The sequence below is a fragment of the Miniopterus schreibersii genome (assembly GCF_964146895.1).
Source record: "Miniopterus schreibersii genome assembly, chromosome: 4".
NCBI lineage: Eukaryota > Metazoa > Chordata > Mammalia > Chiroptera > Miniopteridae > Miniopterus > Miniopterus schreibersii.
Genome location: NC_138105.1, coordinates 60,557,262 through 60,577,081, shown reverse-complemented (window position 1 = coordinate 60,577,081; position 19,820 = coordinate 60,557,262). Strand labels below are relative to the sequence as shown.

The 19,820-nt window shown below is 38.3% G+C and overlaps 1 protein-coding gene across 1 annotated transcript in view; it reads right to left on the bottom strand.

Moving 5' to 3' along the window:
* The window catches only part of PINX1 (PIN2 (TERF1) interacting telomerase inhibitor 1), a 79,793-nt gene that overhangs the window by 46,239 nt on the left and 13,734 nt on the right, over positions 1–19,820 (bottom strand). The window contains exons 5-6 of the mRNA XM_081136698.1: positions 16,536–16,631; positions 10,678–10,754 (exon numbers count right to left, since the gene is read on the bottom strand). Coding sequence (XP_080992824.1) covers positions 10,678–10,754; positions 16,536–16,631 — 173 coding nt within the window. The remainder of the gene's footprint in view (positions 1–10,677; positions 10,755–16,535; positions 16,632–19,820) is intronic.

Sequence of the window (19,820 nt, the reverse complement as noted above, 5' to 3'; positions counted from 1 at the left end):
TTATAACCTTGAAAGTTTTTCCTGCTTTTCTATTATTAAATAAGCACCAACAAATTGTATTTACTGTGGAAGAGAAGAAAACAGAACTGTATGTAACCCATAAGAGAATATCCTTTGTGTGTGGCTTCAAGGGTGTTAATAGAAGTGAAGATCGTACTAGGTGCAAAGAATCATCTTGGCTCTATTTACTATTTTGTCTTAGTTTTCATATCTCCAAGGATGTTCTGTTGTTCAGATGGATTTCAGTGAAAGGAAAGATAGAATAATGGTCTCCTGTTGCCTCCTGAATGGACTGTCCCTCAATTCTCTTAGATGACATTTGATTTTAATAGTAAATGTCCCCAAAAGTTAAAATTTCTATGACCACTCTAGATAATTTGTACTGTCTACTTCCTCTTTAAATGGGAACATTCTTTATATCTAGTTTAGTGTCTGAAGCTTATGTTAAAATCTGTTTTCCCTTCCTATTGATATTTAAATCAGACTAATTACCAGAAAGACCACAGAAATAGCCCTACTGGGGTTCAGGGGCATAAACCAGGGACATGATCCCAAAGGTCTTTCTGTTCTTGAGACCCTATTACCTTTACATAAACAGACTCTGAAGGTATTAAAACACTGTAAATCTTTTGGGAATACAGAGAGTATAAATTTTATTAAGTTCATTACCATCATCTCCATGGATACTCAATAAATGTTAATGATGATAAAGAGCCTCTATCTCAGTTTTCTTTCATTTTTTTTAAAGCAATGAGTTCTTTAAGCTCTAAACAAATGCCTAACCTCTACAGAAATTGCACAGAAGTCATATTAGAAGATCATTGCCTTAGTCATTCCTTATCTTAAATATTAAGTAAAACAAAAGTGATATGCTAAGAGGTCTCTGTAGTTGCTGTATGGGTGACATGAAAAGCCTCTTTGCTAGAGGGCTTGGAGAAAATGGAGAAATTACTGGCAATGAGTGAGTTTAGTCAGTACATTTATATGACATATTGTGCAGCATGTGACTGCACACATGGATTAAAATTTTCTCATTTCACAATTATGTTTCAGTGGAAGTTACTCAGCATCTTAAATTTGAGTGTGTTAACAATTATGATAGTGATCTTAGCAGCAACTAAGATGCATTTGGGCAGTTATTACATGCTAGGGACTTTGCTAAGAGATTTACATGGCTTATTCCTTAATCCTAGATATTTTATCATCTTCATTTTATGAATGAAGAAGATATGGTTCATAAAGGTTAAATAACTTGCCTCAAATCACACAATCTTCAAACTACTCATGGCTTCAAATGCAAGCTTATTAAACTCTAAAGTCCCTATTCTCAACTATATTCCACTGACTGAGCCTCCCCATAGAAGAAACCAGAGAAATTGAACATTTCATTAGATGACATTCTACTGATTAAGATGATTCTACCATGTTCTCCATCAATGTAGAATCAGAGAACCATAGAATGATGGATCCTAGAGAGATATTTCAGTGATCTGGGTGACAAACCACCCAAAAATATAGCAGCTTAAAACATTAACAATCATTTCATTATTACTCACTATTTCTGTGGGTCAGCAAGTCAAAGAAGAGCTCGGCTGGGCAGTTTCAGCTCAGGGTCTCTCTAAAGTGCCTGTGGTCAAAAAGTGGTTAGAGCTGGCATAGCAGGGGGATGGCCAGACACTCCTCTCTACATGAAGTCTTGGGGCAGCTGCATAATTCTCTGAGTCACAGTTTCTCCACGTGAACTACCCTGGGCTTTCCTACAGCTTGGGGGCTCAACACAAAGGCCGAAGGTTTCCAGGGCAAGTATTTTAGCTGGCAAGGCCCCAGGAGTCACATGGCATCCCCACCGCTAGATTCTATTGGCTACAGCAAGTCATAAGCCTGCCCAGGTGGAAGGAGAAAGGACTGGGCTCCACCTCCTGGTGAAGAAGTGACAAGGGTCAGCCTAGGCGAGTATGTGCAAAGGAGCGATCACAGAGGCCATCTTTGGAAGACAGAATCTACTACTATAACATATAACTCAACTCATTTTATAGATAAGAAAACTGAGTTTACAGATAAAATAAGAACATCCAAGACAGCTCAATTCACTTTAATACTCAAAATTTCTAGTAATTCTTTTAAGTTTTAAATCGCTGACAATTTGCTATTTTACTTCAAGATGATGTGACTTCTTGTTGGAACACACCAAAGACTTTTCACATTCATCTCCTGAATGAAGAATATAAGTAGATAATGCAAAACTTCAAGTCAAGTAGCATTTCAAATGTGAGTATTTCATGTGTTCTCTTTACTCCAGAATCAGGGGACCTTAGACTTGGAAGGACTCATGCATTTCTCCTACCTCTTACAAGAATTCCTCCAGGAAACTAACCACAAGGTACTTCCTACAGCTGGCAGCTTTACCAGCCCATGCTGCTTTCTTTCTTGGAGAAGAAATTTATGAATTTCATCCATTAGCACTAGTTCTTCCTTATGAAGCATACCAAACAAATCTGTTCTTTTTCTAGAGGCCTACTGAAAGCATCCAACATTCAAAGTCAGGATCTCTCTGTAGTCCAGACAGAATTTCCCAATTGCCCATCTGCCAGTTCTTGCGCATAATATTCTTTCCAGATATCTATGTCCCTAGGGCCATTCTCTAAATGTACTCTTTTAAAATAGGGCACCTAGTCATGAATAGAACAGTTTAAATATAGTCACCAGGGCCGAAAACAAGCAAAACGCCCGTTGCTATCAGCATGTAGGCACAACCCTTCTAAAGCAGCCCAAGTCTGCATTCAGGATAGCTGGCATTCTGAATATTTTGGAATAGGTTGAACTTGTGGTCAGGTTACATGCCCTGGCCTCTAATTTAATTCTCATCTAGCTCCTACCAAATTAGATCTTTCCAAGATTAAATGAGACTTTATATAGCATCATAAAATTTCATCTATTTAGTTTTGGCTAAATGTTACATCTTAGAGAGATTATTTTGAGCCTTGATTCTGTTATCAATGGTCAAAATGATGACAAGAATTACTGAAGTCATCACTGCTGACAAAAAATAAACTTTAGACCTTAAATATATTATTTGGCCTGGTTGTGAACTTAGCTTAAATTTATCTATAACTAAAAGCTTTTTCACTAGAAGGTTACTTTAGCCAATACCAGGCTGGAAAACCTGCCCAACTTTTGAATGCTGATGTCCAGATCTGAAATAAGGAGGGGATGGCATAGTGATAGGAGTTGCAGGAATGGAGTAGATTCAAATTAAAGAGTCTACATCCTGTAAACCATTTACAAAACTCAACCCAATTCATAAATATAGGTCATTAACATGAAAATTCAGAAGTAAGGAGAAATAACAGTGTTCAATTCAAAGACATTTTAAGTAAAAATTTAAGGTCTCTTTAGTATAGACTTCAGTGGTTCTTTCTCCATGCTCGTCTTCCTAGTGCTGTGGGCTTAAACATTAACTGCCCAAAAAAAATGCCAGTTTTGCTGAAACACATGTCTTGGTGAATCCAAATCTGGTGTTCAAATCAGGAAACTGAAGATGTTATAGATTGGAAAGGAAGAAAGGGAAAAAAAGGTCTCTTTCCCAATGATCTTCCCCTATGATCTGCTTAGGGCAGTTTATAGAATTAGAATGGTTTAAAATACCCCATGAATTCAACCTACAAAAAAAGAAGCATCTGCTTAAAAGTTCATTTTCAGATTTGATGATCAGTAAGAAATAGGAAAGAAAGGGGATTTGTGATAATTGATGAGAAAGGCACGCAAAGCATAAAGAAGTCATGCTTTGGTTCAAAAAGCAAGAGCCTTAAATAAGAATTCATGCAAGTGATCATTAATTTGGTATACTGTGAGAGTATAAGAAATACTCACTAGGTTTCTAATTCAATCAGGTAAAGACACTGACAATTATTTTGCCAGGAGACTATGCCAGAAACATGCTGTTAGGAGAAACAAAGTAGAAATGCTGGTAATACATTCTAATTCCTTGATATGATTCAGGAGTATTTTCTGTAGTGATAAGGCTGAATCAGGAAACAAGTTGGATAGAGGAAGGAAACTGGTAAGGTGGGGGAGGGAAAAAAATGAGAAAATTAAAAAAAAAAAAAAAAAAAAGGAACATCAGGAAGTTCAACCAGATAGGAACTGATGAAATTTGTTTTTCAATGTCTCTGATTCCAACTTGCAAACCAAGGGAGAAAAGACACACACACACATACACACATACACACTCCCCCAACTTCTGGTAGCACTGGCCAGCACAAGTACCTTCTGCAAGTCTCAAGGGGCCCTGGTAATTTCAATTCAATATATTCGATCATTTCTTTGTCTTGGTAGAAAGTGCATACATCTCTAATTTAGGTGCACTCCAATCCAGAGTTAGTCTTCTAATTAATATAGTACAAAGATGGTAGGGAAAAGGACTTGAAAATTAAAAATCTACAGAAATATATAATCAGTCATTCCCACACTGAAGAGTGTATTAAAAGTTTTCAGGCCCAGCCCAGCGTGGCTCAGCGGCTGAGTGTCGACCTAGGATCCAGGCGATCAGGGTTTGATTCCCAGTCAGGGCACATGCCCGGGTTGCGGGCTCGATCCCCAGTCAGTGGTGTGCAGGAGGCAGCTGATCAATGACTCTCTCATCACTGATGTTTCTCTCTCTCTCTCTCCCCTTTCCTCTCTCTGAAATCAATAAAGATATATTAAAAAAAAAAAAAAAAAAAGGTTTTCGGAGTAACTGGTAGTTTATGACAGTCTTTCACTCTTTAAGCAAGCAGTTCTGAATAGCCAGACTCAGCTAGGGAAGCAATGCCCCAGAGAGCCCCATGGCTTAGGGGAACCCAAGCGCCAATAAAGGTGAGCACGGTCCCTGAAGAGATAAGACGCCTTAAACTTCTGTAGCAGTGGAAACCAGTCAAGCCTATGAAAAACTATTCCAGAGGGAAATGCAATGTCTGAAAGCTCATTTCTGGCAAACGGGATTGATTTTCAAAAACATAGAATGGCATAGCACACATTCATTCAATAGTCCTCTATCAAAAATTAACTGATGAATATTTCCTACTCTCAGAGAAGAGATAGTTATTTATTGACCACAAAATTTTAAAAGAAAAAAATATTTCAAGAATCAACTTTGAAATTATACAAACCATCAGTAATAATTAAGCCCATTTAAAAAAAAGAGAAGAACAATGAGATTTCAATTCCCTGAATCTCTACCGTGTACCAAGCACTGAATTTATCACAGGCTGGGGACCCAGGAATGAGTGTACAGGTCCTCCGTAAGTTCACTGTCCTGATGTAAAAATACAGTGGTTGGATTTCTCCATTAGACATACAAAGGTCAGATAGGATAGAAAACATAATTTAAATTTCATAAATGTGTCCTAGACATCTTAGCTTGGATTGTTTTGTTTCAGTGTTATTTTCTTTTTATATCTGTACATTACATGAAAAATTAAGAAATCTTATTCTTACCTTGGCACAGTTTGTTCCACTGCACAATATAAGGCTCACTCCTATTACCCTCACAAAGAAAATTTTCATTTCAAGTGATTGGGGTTTTTTTGACTAGGAAGAGATTTTTATGCATAGTCCTGGATTTTAAAGTTTCTTTTTTGATCAAGGACTCCTTTGAAAATCTGATGAAAGCTCTGAACTTTAGATACATACATGCACATATGTCCACATACAAATTTTCATGCAGTTTAAAGGAGTTCACTAACCTCACTACAGTGAGTGTACCCTGAGATACTGCCCAAGGAGCTCTCCTATAGACATGTTACAGATGACAAAACTGTCACATAATAATGATAGAACTTTGTATTTATATATCACTTTACAGTTTGATACATTTCCAAAATAACTAAAGTAAATGACTTAATCAATAGGTTTGGACCTTTAAAGACATCAAATGATCGATTTGATTTCTACAAGGCTTTCTCCTCCAAAGACCCATATGATAGAAGACATAAAATCTAGCATGAATAAGAGTGGGAGGTAGGTCAGGGAAACTACAGTCGGCCCTTAAAACCTGTGTATTGATCATTACTGATAGGAGCAGACGCAGCATCAAACTGAGAGAGATCAGATTGTTCACATATATTCTATTTCAAATTAGACAATTCTGTTGGTAGCAGTGCTTGTTGGGGTCAGGGATGGTGGTGGAGGGGGTGTGACTATAACTGGGGTTGCATGAGGGAGATCTCCGTGGTGGGAGGATAGTCTGCATCTTAATCGAGACCGTGGTTACAGGACCCACCAGTGTGATAAGTGGCACAGAACTCCACACAAAGACTGCAGCAGTGTGAATTTCTGGTTTTCACCTGCACTGTAGTTATATAAGATGTAATCACTGGAATAACTGGGTGAAGGGCACATGGGACCTCTCAACTTCTGATATATCTTTGTAACTTCCTGTGTGTCTAAGATTATTTCAAATAAAAAGTTAAAAAAACTCTCATGTTATTAATCAAGAGCTGCTGTCTTTTTAAATAAAAATATATTCAGATCACTCATTTCATTTGAGAGACCAGAAAATGCACAAGTAACACAGTATCTATGCTCCAGAAACTCAAGCTAGCTCTTTCTGAATTCAGCCCACAGCTCCAATGGCAAAGTAAAATCGTTCCCAAAGCTGGCCCAGCGGTTTGTAATATGAGCTAAACCCAAAACAGTTCAACTCTGACTGAAGGCAAGGCAGAAGTTTTAAAAGTCAAATATTATTTTCAGCAAAATGAGAATAACAGCCAATCATTTCTCCACAAAGTTACAATAAAGTTTAACTACTTACGTCTTTGATAAAATCTAAAAAAAACTTCTAAAGCACAACTAAAATCATTTAGATGTAGATTTTTTTTTTTTTAATGCAATGGCAGTACTGTGGTAGAGGGAAAAGGACACTGACTTTGGAGTCAGGGGGACCTGGATTTAAATCCCATTTGTGCCACTTCGAAGGTTTATAACAAATATTTCTGAGCCTCCGTTTCCTCATTGCTAAAAAGGACTGTTATGAGGGTTAAATGAGATACTACCTTAAGTGTCTAACATAATACCTGGCACACAGATGATTAATAAAGTTGTAATTTTTGTTATTATAACAGTCAGGGGTTGTAGAAATTAGTAAGCCTGGGTTATTGTGGGAGAGATGATGTTGCCCCCAGCCAGACGTGGACAATGTCTAAGGTTCTCTAAATGTAAACGTGGGGACAACATCAGTATCAGCACACTATCCAGAGCACCAAGGATGTCTTACTGCTTTAACAGTCAGTACTGTCATGTGTCTGAGATTCCCCAGGTACTTGACCTGCAGCAGCACCTTTGCCTTGGCAATGCCGAATATAAATTCAGGCCAATGTTGCTATGGGGGTCAAGGGAGTAAAAACAAAGCAATATTCTTTCCAACTGAGAACTGGAGCCAAAAGAAGTTGTATTTTCAAACAGATCTGATCAAAGGCCTCCGCCCTTGGCTCTAAGGGCTGTTTTAACTAACAGGTAAGGTTTCTTAGCAACACTTTTTTCAGGTGTGCCTCAATAAAAGCAAACTCTCTATACGAAAATCCTAGTGTATGTAAAATTTAAATTTAAAAGTAACTCTGACTTTTGATTTGTTGTCTGAAAATGTAACTAGATTTAAATACATTCTATCTTATATATACATGCAGTATGTCAAATGTAAACTGCAGTGGCCCCACCTACTAAGCGAGGTGCATTCCATGCAGAATGACCATGACCACCACCACCACCACCACCACCATCATCACTACCATCATTACCTGGAAGCTCCCAGAAAAGCAGAATCTTGGGTCCCTCCCCACCCTCACAAACCAGAATCTGCAGCTTAACAAAATCCCCAGATAAAGTGTGTACATATTAAGATTTGAGAATCCCTGTCCTAGGCAATACTTGTGATCCTAAAGCCAGCAGCTCTACAAATACAGGGTGGGGCAAAAGTAAATTTACAGTTGTGAGTATGGGAAACAGAGTTTATTCCTATATTATTACTTATTAATTATTGCATTATTTTTCCATACGAAAAACTGTAAAGCTACTTTTGCCCCACCCTGTAATAGTTACACATCACGGCTTCTACTAGTGGTTCTCAATCCTTACTCCTTATTACACATTAGGATAATCATCTCAATCACCTGGGCAGGCTTTTATTTTTATTTATTTATTTTTAAAAAATATATCTTTCTTGATTTCAGAGAGAAGAAAGGAGAGGGAGAGAGAGATAGAAACATCAATGATGAGGGAGTCATTGATCAGCCGCCTCCTGCACGCCCCCAACTGGGGATTGAGCCCGCAACCCGGGCATGTGCCCTGGCCGGGAATCGAACCCTGATCGACTAGATCCTAGGTCGAAGCTCAACCATTGAGCCACGCCCAGCTGGGCTAGGCTTTTATTTTTAATTAAATTTTTTTTTCTTCTTATTTTTAATACTTACATATGAACCCTACCCCAAGATTTGGATTTGACCGGCCTGGGGTAGAACCCTGGCATTAGCATTTTTTTAAAAGCTGCTTAGGCGATTCAAGTGCAAGTGTTGTTGAGAACCAGGGCTACAGATCAAGGGCTGCACCGTGACGTAAATCCACCTCGCCAAGCAATTAGGATTTCAGAAGGATTTCTCAGAAGAAAACATTAAACTAGAATGAAGACTGAGATGCACCTGGATATAAATCTTGCACTAAATACAGTGATATTATTCTATCAAGGTGGGTCTTCTTTGCACCAATTGCACTGAAACAGGCTTCCCCTGGGTGGGTAGTGGGCAACTATTTCTGAAGCTCCTGGAATACAGGCTCACTTTACCATGATCACAAATGACTACACCACCAAAAGTCAAGTAACACCAAACAGTGTTGAGGGCCTCGCAGCACCTAACGCCAGTAAGTCCTCAAGGAGATGTCTGAGGAGAATTAGAATTCTCTGATTTCTATAACAAAAAACTTTCTTGTGCTTACCACATAAATTCTTTTAAAGTTCTGCCAAAAGCCCATAACTAATATCTCCTTCCCTGATCTGCTCAACTGTAAAATTGCAAAGAGCATGCTGGAGAAGAGGAGGGCAGGGGACATAAGGGTTGGCAGCAGGGGGCAAAGGGGGAATCAAGGGATCCAGGAACGCAAGGACTTGGAAAAGCCCGTGCAGCAGGAACGCTAGCCTGAGAGTGGGAGCAGAAAGGTGGTATCCGGCTCCAGCGGGGATGTGGGGCTGAAGCAAAGGTGCACGATGTGGCCACAGGAGGGGGCTGTCAGGGAAGAGCAGAGGTAACAGTTTCCCTGGGGATCCCGAAATTACTGATCATGATGATGGTCAAAGGAGGGGTTCGAGAGGAAGACTGAGATAAGGCAGATGCAAAGTCCTCAGTGAACAGGCAGAGGGCCTGATCCAGGCCAGACACTAACCACTGAGGGGTAGAGGTGTGACCGGAAGCAGGGCTGTCTGGTGACCGCAGCTCTTTTTAGCAGCCTCTTGAGGATGAAGCATCCCGTATGACCTGATATTAGAACCTCCTCCCTACTGACCCACCTGCCTTTGATATGACTCAGCAGACCTACAGGCACCACTCTTCAGCAAGCCACAGGGCCTGGGTTTCCTTTCTGGGGCCTGCTTCATCTGTCCTTGCTGCTAAAAGCACAGGGTCAGAAAAGTGCTAAAAGACTAAAAATTTAGTCCCAACCTGCAAAGAAAATTGCCAAATAAAATTTCTAACAACTGGTCACTCCAAAGTCTTTGAAAATAATGTTAGTAACAAATAGCTATTATCCAGGGGAAATCTCTCAGTCTTGAGAAATATGAAAAATAAATGAAACAACTCTGTTTTGTTCTACAGTCACCAAGGGCCTTCCTTGGCTAGGAAGCAGTGCAGGGATGTAAGTATGACACACCAGATCAGCTGAGTAACAGCTGCAGTAACCATATATTCCAGATTTTCATGGACAATATCAATGTTAAATATTTTGATCCCATTATCTCTAAAAACCCATATTTAAAAAATTCTAATACTGACATCCAAACTACACCCAGGGCTGTCTCTTACAGCTGGAACTGGCACAAAAAGATGTTGTGCTATATTGCACAGACCAATTTAATAGTTAGGATTATGAATTATGGATTCATCCCATTTAGGATGTAGTTCAGTCACACTATTCTTCTAATTCTGAAACAAACAGTATTACACAGTGGAAGAAATACTGCACCTAAATTCCTTCCAGACTCTCAGTGCTGATTCAACACTGTTTCAGATGTTTTAAAAATGGACTAGACCAGAATGGGACTACACATATGATATTTTTCCTCCCCAAGCCATATTCCAAATAGAGTGATGCAGTCTGAGCAAAGCAAATGAAATCGCTGTAATAGCCTCCCTCTTTCCTGGAGACGGGAGAGATACTTTCTTCTTCAATAAATCAGCCACAGGATTCATCCCCGACTTTAGTCCAGTCCTCATATGACAAAAACAAAACCCAGATAACACACATCCTTTTTGGAGATTCCTTATAAAACATATTATCTACCAACTATTAAGAGGCTCATGTTTAGCCTTTGTTAAGAAGCCTCTAAAAGGTTTTTTTTGGTAACTTTGAAAACTACTATTCATAATAAACAGTTCTATACACAGTAGAAAATCAAACTGTGGAAAGAGAACATATCAGCTATATGTGACTTAATACCTCAAGAGTCTTCTTACTCTGTCTTTTCCCAAAAACGCAGTCAAGATCTGTTCTGCTCCGAGATGATAGATCCTTCCCTAGAAAAACAACATGATGCCTTTTAGTCATACCAATCTTTCTAAAAGACAGAGAATACACATAAGCTATGAAACGCCTGAAAGCAAAATGAGTTTCAAAAAAGAAACAATTCTTTCTGTCTCCCCTGCACAGATGAAAATTCTTTAGTTAGCTAATAATATTAAACTTTAAAATTACTTAAAAATCAAGTAAGTGTTTGAGAACCAGAACCACTTACATTCTCTTTATGGTAGAAACAACCAAGAGCGCATAGAATGAGAGGAAAACTGAATTCCAAAGCCAGCCCCACCACTGGCACGCCTTCAAGGTACCATTTCTGTGCCTCTGGGTTCCCCGTTTATAAAATATTTATTTACTTCACGGAGACACGAGATATGTAGGATCATGAAATGCAGAATAGAAAATGCCACTGGACATAGAGCTTCAGAGACGCCCCCCTCCACACACACACACACACAAATGAGAACACACTACAGTTGACACAGAGGAGCTCAATAATTGATTGAATAAATGAAAATTTTAAAATAATAAATGCAAATAAAAAGTATTGGATTAGGGTGAAAGAGTTTGCTTATCAGCTTTAAATGATAGGATACATGATAAAAGCAGGAAATTAAATGGCTTCTCACAAAAGCAGTGGCCAAAAGACCCATGATTCTTATTAAAAACACTAACTCTTTAACTTAATTTCAAACCACAAACCAAGTCATTTAAAATTCACTTTTTGGAATTTCCACTTCTACCAAAAATACTCTGTGAGCAGTCAACTAAATCCATTCCTATTTGTCAACTTGAGGATAAATTCCTTTTAAAATGTAACTGCTACATGTAAAGACTCGAGGCTCTGGGGGAGTACAGATCTGGGTTGGACACAAGAATTTTCGTTTTGAGTTGGAAGCCCGAGTTCCACTGTCATGGACTCACTTCTTGGTTTCCTGCAGCAAAACTGACTTGGCAAAGTAATGTCATGACCCAGAAGGTTCTAGTTCACTGCCTATCACTGGGGCATTCAAATATGATATTGCTCAGTGACTCCATGAAATTAAAAAACAAAACACCCTTCGATTTAATGCAAAGCCAGGTGCCAAAACCAGTTTCATAGGCAGCAGTTTCACTGGTCCAGTCAGTATGACCAGTTCCTGTCAGGAAGGACACGCTCCTCTGTGGTTCTACGCTGCTCTCTTCTGTCTTCCTGAGCTAGAAATAAAGGTTTCCTGGTTCTGATTATTGAGTAGAACCCAGAAAAATACCCCAAAGGAAATCGACTTAAGAACAAAATGAAGCATGTCCCAGATAGGATCTTAGAGAATGAACCAGAAGAGTGGGGAATAAAATTGGCCATGGTGGGGAGAAGTGGACAACCCCTCAGGAGGTTCTTATCTTTGTCATCAGTCTGTCATTTTGCACCGCAGAGCACATTCAGGGTGGCGGTTTCTATTTCAGAACAAGGAGTTGTACTTAGTTCAAAATAGGTATTAGTCATCTATCCTAAACTATCTTCTGAAATGGAACAGGTACTCCAAAAGAAATGCAAATAAAGATCTCTTTTATAGCAATTCAACTAAAAGGAATGCTGGAGGGATTAAGAAAAAGAGGGTGCATGCAAGATTACAGTTTTAACACAGTATGACAAAATATGACCCCACAGAGATGAAAAGCAAATCTCAAAATCAAAGGGAAACTGCCAGGCTGGTAGAGACAGTGAACGCTATACCAGGGAGGGTGCAAGTATTTCTAGTGTTGGTGATGGAGTCTTGTATCAGACATTTTTATCCTTTAGCAAAGTTCGCTTAAGTAAATGTAGAAACCAGGATTGTTACAGGCCTTGCTGAGGATTTGATCTGGAAAACAAAACACAGAGAAGAATTAAGAATCAGGGACTAAGGGTAAGAAACTTCAAGGTAGATAAAAAAGGAAGATGGAAGAGATATTGAAATAGTTATTAGTTAATGGTCCTGGTTGAATAGCTTATAAATGTTATAAAATTATGGCCACTTTTAAATAAAATATACATATTAAAAAAGAGTTTAAAAGCATATTGGTCTCAATTCTGAATGGTAGTCAAATCACAGCAAATACTGCTGATAAACTTAGATCTTAGAGAAAATGGCAATAAAAAAATTGAACAGACCACGAAATATGTTATCTGTCTGGATTTTTTCATGTATCTATTAACCTTCAATTGGCCAGAATGTTTCAAGAACCAGGAACCAATGCTTCCAGTAGTCAAGCTGATGTAACAAAGGTCCATGAAAGGATGAGTAGACGAAAAAGCAGTGTATGATCATTTTAGCTGTTTTTCTAACAATCGTGAGTATGGGGTTTTCTAGTCTATCAGTAAAAACTGGAAGGGAGCAATGTTACTGCTATAGGCAGGCACACATACAACACCAAGAAGTCCACAAGGAAGCAAAGGACACTATGAAAAATAAACATAAGGACTTAAGAATCAGAGATTTGGAGCCTTTTAGTTTAAGGGCAAAAGTCATGTAAAACCCAACAAGGTCTAAAGAGAAAATTGTATTATAGCACTGTATTATAACTAAGACTCAAAAAGCCTGAGTTTCTCTACTCAGAGTAAAGGGGCAAGGACAAGAAAATGCAGGTTTGAGAAATATGTTTATTATAATAAAAAGTAAAACTTAAAGTAGGTAGCTTCCCTTGCTTAGAAAAATTATTTGCATTCCCCAGTCGAGAAGGATAAAACAAACAATATTATTTTTTGATTAAAAAAAAAAAAAATGAGAACGCATGGGACCGATAAGCCTAGGACAGAAGATTATGGCAACTTCCTTGCAAGGGTAATGTCAGAAAACCAGGAAATGAGGAGAATCAGAGTAGAGGTGAAATAATAACAAGATAGCCAGAATATTTTAAAGGCCTGCAATAGTGCTACTTTATATTTAAATGTCAAAAGAATTAGAAGAGGAAATTTAACACCCATCACTAGCAGAGTCCGACTGCGGGAGGAGGGGGAGGAGTTAACCATGCTAGATATACTACCATCTGTGTTTCCAGACTAGCAAGCCATCTACCAGGGCCTGTGCTGTGTGTGCAGTTTCCTTGTTTAAGAAGCAAAATACTACAAATTGTCATAGGGATAAGAAATCTGAGTAAATTACCACGATGAAGTTGCACAACTATAGTTTAAGCAGCTTTTTATCTACCCATTGCACAACTGGGGGGAGAAAGCAATGCTCTTAACAACTTCTCACTGCATATAGAAAATGGTTTTGTAGAAAATGATATTTTCCCTATTGTTTCCTCTCTGTAGATATGGCATTGCCAAACAATTTTCAAATTAAAAGAAACCATGTTGAAGTTAGGCTTGCAAACAAATACGGAGGAAATTAACTTTTTAAGTTATCTAATAAATTTTTCAAATTGAAATTATAAATTTGGGACTAGAGAAAGAAATAATAATGTATCAGAACTAAAACGATGGCCAATATTGAGGCAATAGCAAATTTTACAATGCTGTTTGCTACTGTCATCTCACTAAAACAGAATTTTTATCTTCACTCTTCACACTAAGCTATGTAAAATGCCACCTTCCCACGTTTTAATTTCCTGGACTATAGATGAAGTTACAATATGACCCATCCTCATCAGCAAGTGAATTAGTTACTTTCATTATAAGTGTACCTCCAGGCTGAAATCATTATTATCTATAATGCTGAACAATCAAAAGTTCCATATAATGGGGTCATTGCAAATAAATCAAAGCAGAACCTATTTTAGAACTCAATGTCTTAAAAATCTTTCCTCACTTTACAAAAGAGGAAACTGAGTCTGAAAGAAGGAAAGTGGTTAAGTGATTTGTCTAAGAGAGTGATGGTCAGCACCCAGGTTTCCTGGGACCTAAAACAGCCTACCTTAGAGGAAATAGTCTATCATTCATATCCAGTGACAATAGTAGCACTACAAGAAAAAATTTATTTTATGCAACTAAAGAACTTTAAAATAATCTTTCCCTGTGGATTGTTAAGATGGGTGGTAAATAATTATTTTCTTCACTACCTGAATTTCTGCCTCCTTCTCCCATCTTTCTACTTATTCCCAATCTGCAATTCCTGTTTTCCCACTCAATCTCCTCTACTTTCTCAAAATGTATCTGGAACTCTCTTCTCTGCATAGCAATGCCCCAGCTCCCCAAGCAAGGCTAATAAATAAGTACACCTCATTTTAAATAAGAATGAAGGCACAACACACCAAGCAGGTTGACAGGGTCACCTGGCGAGAAATAGAAAGCAGATATTCCAGGCATCCATTAGATTAAAGTAGATTAAAGAGGTTTATCCTGGCTTCAGAAAAATGCTTCAGGTGAACTCATGCATGTAGTCAGGTACTAAAAGAAAATCAGAAGGTTTTATTTGCAAAAGTGAAAGCTTAAAAGGATGCCATACCACCGAAAAGTTATAGGCCACTTTTAATATCATTAATTTGCTCAGTACCCTCCTGCTATATCAAGTTTTTTTCTATAAGGTCCAATGAGAAAAGGAGGCACATTTGAGGGCTTGGGTATGAAGTGACCATTTAGCCTCCTCTCAAAAGGACTGAAGGGGCAACAAGGACTGCAGCAGGTCTGGGGGAAAGAAACCTTGATCAGAAGCCATATAATGAAACAACAAAGGTTCTAACCTGGGAGAAAGGGGGATGACAGGAATAGCCGTGCAAACCACACCTGCTGGGAAGGCATGGGGAAGCACCAGTCTCTCCTTGCGCACATTCTGGAAGCTAGTCAGCTCCCCACTCCATTCAGCTCTGCCACTGGCTCTCATTTACACCAAACTCATTCCTACCTTTTAGGGTCCTGTGTCCCAATAAGAACCACCATTAATAGTTTAAAGTGGTGGGAATTTCAGCTCCCACTGCTATTCAGGTGGGTTCTAGGAGTTAGGGAATTCCCAATCATGCCAATGAGACTAAAGCAAAGAGACAGGCATGTACATCCTATAGAAGAACCATCAAATGGTGACTAGGTATCACAATATAAATTATCACCACACTTATATTTTAAGTATATTATGCAAGAAATAGGCTTTTGCGCCTGGTAAGTGCCTTTAATGCAGAATACTGTTCTTTGGAAAAACTTGGGGAGTTGGTAAGTTCAAGTTGTTTCTTAACCAACACAAGACCGCCACCTAGTGGTTAAAACGGACAACTGCACTCACAATTGACTATTGGGAAGGGAGTGAGGATGGGAGGTCTGATGGAGGAAGACAGGATTTACCACCTACTTCTCAAACATGTTTCGTAACTCTATCTTCGCAATGACCATGGAATGCCTAAGTTTACACTCCATGAAATGAAGAAATGGTGTGGAATAATACAAGAATCAACTGGGGAGTGAGATTTCTCATACTGGAGATCTCATTACAGAGCATAATTCTCCAAATTGAAAAATTTTAGGAGCTATTCAACACCAGCATTAAACTCTGAAAAATAATAAAATGTAACTAGAAATGTTGAGCAATTAATTAGAATTATTTTCTGACCTAGCCATTTAAAGTCCCTTTTCAACTCTAATTAGCAAGTTGACTGCCGCTTTGCCCCACCTCAGAGCTAATGAATCTGAACCTTCACTCTAACCAGATCCCCAATGGACTAACAATACTGAAACTTTAGCACTGCTTCAGATCCACCCAGTCAGGCCACCCCTAATTCCCCATTTTGAACGTAAAACAAGATGTGACACTGGTGAAGAGCTAAAAATGCTTTAAGAAACCCAGTGTGAACAAAGAGGTATCAAGAACAAATAAATAAATGCTTAATTTTACCTTTCGTGAATTTCTTATAATGAACACGGTTTTTGGAGACTTTGGACTTTTCTTCAAGGCTGAAAGATTTCTTTTCCTTGTTGTCCGAGGAGGAGTCTTAAAAAATTGGAAAGCATCACGTTAAACTCTCTGTAATCCATTCTCATTTATTCTCTTACAGTGACATGGTCTTATTTAAATAAAATATTTTGAAACCCTACCATTTATTATTGAACTCTAACCAAATGGTTGGAAATATTCTTCTTAAACTATGTACTACAATCAGGAGGGACTATTTTCCAGAAATGTATACAGTCTTTGAGGAAGAGAAATGAAAACTTGTGTTCACACAAAAACCGACATAGCAATGTACAGAATACCCTTATTCATAATAGTAAAATACGGGGAAATAACCCAAAATTCCTTCAATGGGTGAATGGCTGAGCAAACTCTGGTACACCCTTATTTTGGAACACTACTCCGTAATAATGAGCAATAAGCTCTGATACACACAACATCCTGGATGGAACTAAGGGGCATTATGCTTAGTGAAAAAGGTCAATCTACATACTATATGACTCAATTTATATGACATTCTTGAAATGCCAAAACTACAGATTGGGGGGGGGAGCTAATGAATGGCTTCCAGGGGACAGAGATGAAAGTGGGGTATTGGAGGTTAGAGGGGTGGAAGGTGGGTGTGAATAAAAATAGATAGCATGAGGCAGCTTTTCTGTGGTGGTGAAATAATACTGTATCTTTTTTTTGAACAGGAATCAAACCCACAGCCTTTCGGGGTATGAGATGATACTCCAACCATCTGAACCATACCAGCCAGGGCAATCCTATATCTTGATTGTGGCAGTGGCGATATGAATCTATACATGTGATAAAATTGCACAGAAACACACACACACACAAATGAGGCTAAAAAATGGTGAAAACTGAATGAGGCCTGTTGGTCCAGTTAACAGACAACACCAGTGTCAATTTCCTGATTTTGATATTACACTACAGCTACTTTGGGGGAAACTGGGTGGTGGGTACTCAGGGCTCTTTGTAGTACTATTTTTGCAACTTCCTATAAATCTGTAATTATTTCAAAATAAAAAGTTCTTTAAAAAATGAATAAAGGTGGGGGGGGGCAGGGCCAGGTGGAAGCAGGCAAAGCAGGGGAAATGGAGACATCTGTAATAATGTCAACAATAAAAATAAAGAAAACTAAGTGAATAAAGGTAAGACAGGTTAACGATCATCAAAAACCAGATCAGAGATGAGAATCAGGCAGAGTGTAAAGGAGCAGAGCTGCACCGAGCTCCTGCCTCAAATACTAGGTTTCACTGGAGGCTCACCTTTAAGGGCAAAAACAACAACAAAAAGAAATCATTGAGGAACAAAGTCATGTGGTTATTTCTTTGACAAAACAAGAAAATGTGAGCCATAAAGAAGTCCCTCGGTTGAAATATCAGAGCAAGGAGATCTGGAGGGTAGAGTCAATTATAGGATAGTAACAAGCTGCATATATTCCCTCATCGATATCTATTCATCAAGTTCAGTTAACAGAGTAATAGAAACAGAACATCATAGGTAGGAAAGACACTGAATCTTCCTGTAGTTATGTTGAAAGGAAATAAAAATATGAAGTTAGATATAGCAGAAAAAGGAAAATTCTGCCTTAATACTGGAGCAAAACAAGCTCATGTCCGTCGAACAACATGTTAACTATAATTCCTCCCAGGAATTGGTAATTTCAAAAGCAAAGTATAAATTATAGAGTAAGACTCTAACAATGCAAAGATAGATGTGTAAAGCTTTCAGACAATGCCTCACATGAGCTAATTATATCAGCAACCTGAAACAGGCTCTTCTACAGTCACTTCCCAAGAAGAGTTTGTGATTTTTTAAAAAAAGACTTCCCACTAGTAAGTTTTTCTTCTCTTTTTGTGGCCAAACACTTCATATGGCACATAACACTCTCAATTTTGATGTTCCAGACACAAATCACCTAGCAAGTTATCAGCATAGCTACTGTCAATTGAAGGCTTATGAAGTACTAGGCACTAGACTAAGAGCTTTCTATGCATTTTTTTATTTCATTTTATAGCCACCCTATCAGGTAGTTGCTATGATTATTAAACTTACTTCACAGAAAGACACAGAAGCACAGATGGGTTAAATAAGGCACACCTAGGAGGGGGCTATGATGGGATTCAAACCCAGGCAGATATGAGTGAGCCTGTACATTCTTGACCACTACACTGTGCCCTAGCGGAGTTGCTCTCTCACTTTGGAGGATGTAAGAACCACCTGGGGATCTATTTTCTCCATCTTCCCAGGACACAGACTTCCCAAAACATATCTGAACAAGGACAGACCTTTGGGGAATCAGTTTCTATCTACTTGTCCATGTGCACTCTTTCCTAAATCCGCTCTGATTCGGAGTGGATGCATCAGTCTGCTTCTCCTTCTCCACTTCTCCCACATGTCTCCCACCCACTTGACAAAAGAAAGGCACAACTCTCTTCTTAGCAGAGACAAAAAGGAACAAGCCAAAGTACTGGTGTCAGGGAAGCATCCTTTAATCAAAGTGGGAAAAGCAGTCCCCCCCCCACACCAATTCATCTCACCGAGAGATATACTTCCAAAAAGATTTTACTATTCTAATAATTATTTAACAAAATTTATAATATATTTTCTGGTTTTAGTAATTATAATATACTAATTGAAATAACAACTTAATCCAAAGGAAAAATATTTACACTTAAAGCCTTGAGGTTACTAGAAACAAACCAAAACTTTATGTGTTTACTTTGTGGCAGGGTGATAAATTTTTAAAAATCTATTAATATAAAATACTATGGGGTACATGCAATAGAAATATTATTTCACAGGAAAAGGAACTAGGAATATAATATTCCTGACTATTAAGGGCTTGTTTGCATATTTCTAAACAGATGACAATGGGTATCAAATTGCTCTGGTATCTATCTACTGAATACATTCGGGATTAACATAATGGTTTTATTTTAAAATGCCAGTATTTCCTAATAGGCCAGAAATTATAGTACTTTGCAACTATTTCAAGCTATGATTAAAAGCATAATAGATGTTGATATAAAAATGTGAAATAAGGTATACAGCATTTTGAAATTCCCTTAGAGGATATGTGAGCAAAACATTTGAAGATCCCTATCCTAAACCACACCTCTGTGGATGACAGGTCATCAGCACCCCACTTTAAAATCATAAGGAACAAAATATCTGGTGGAAGTAACTAACATTTCCTAAAACCATGAGATTAAGTCC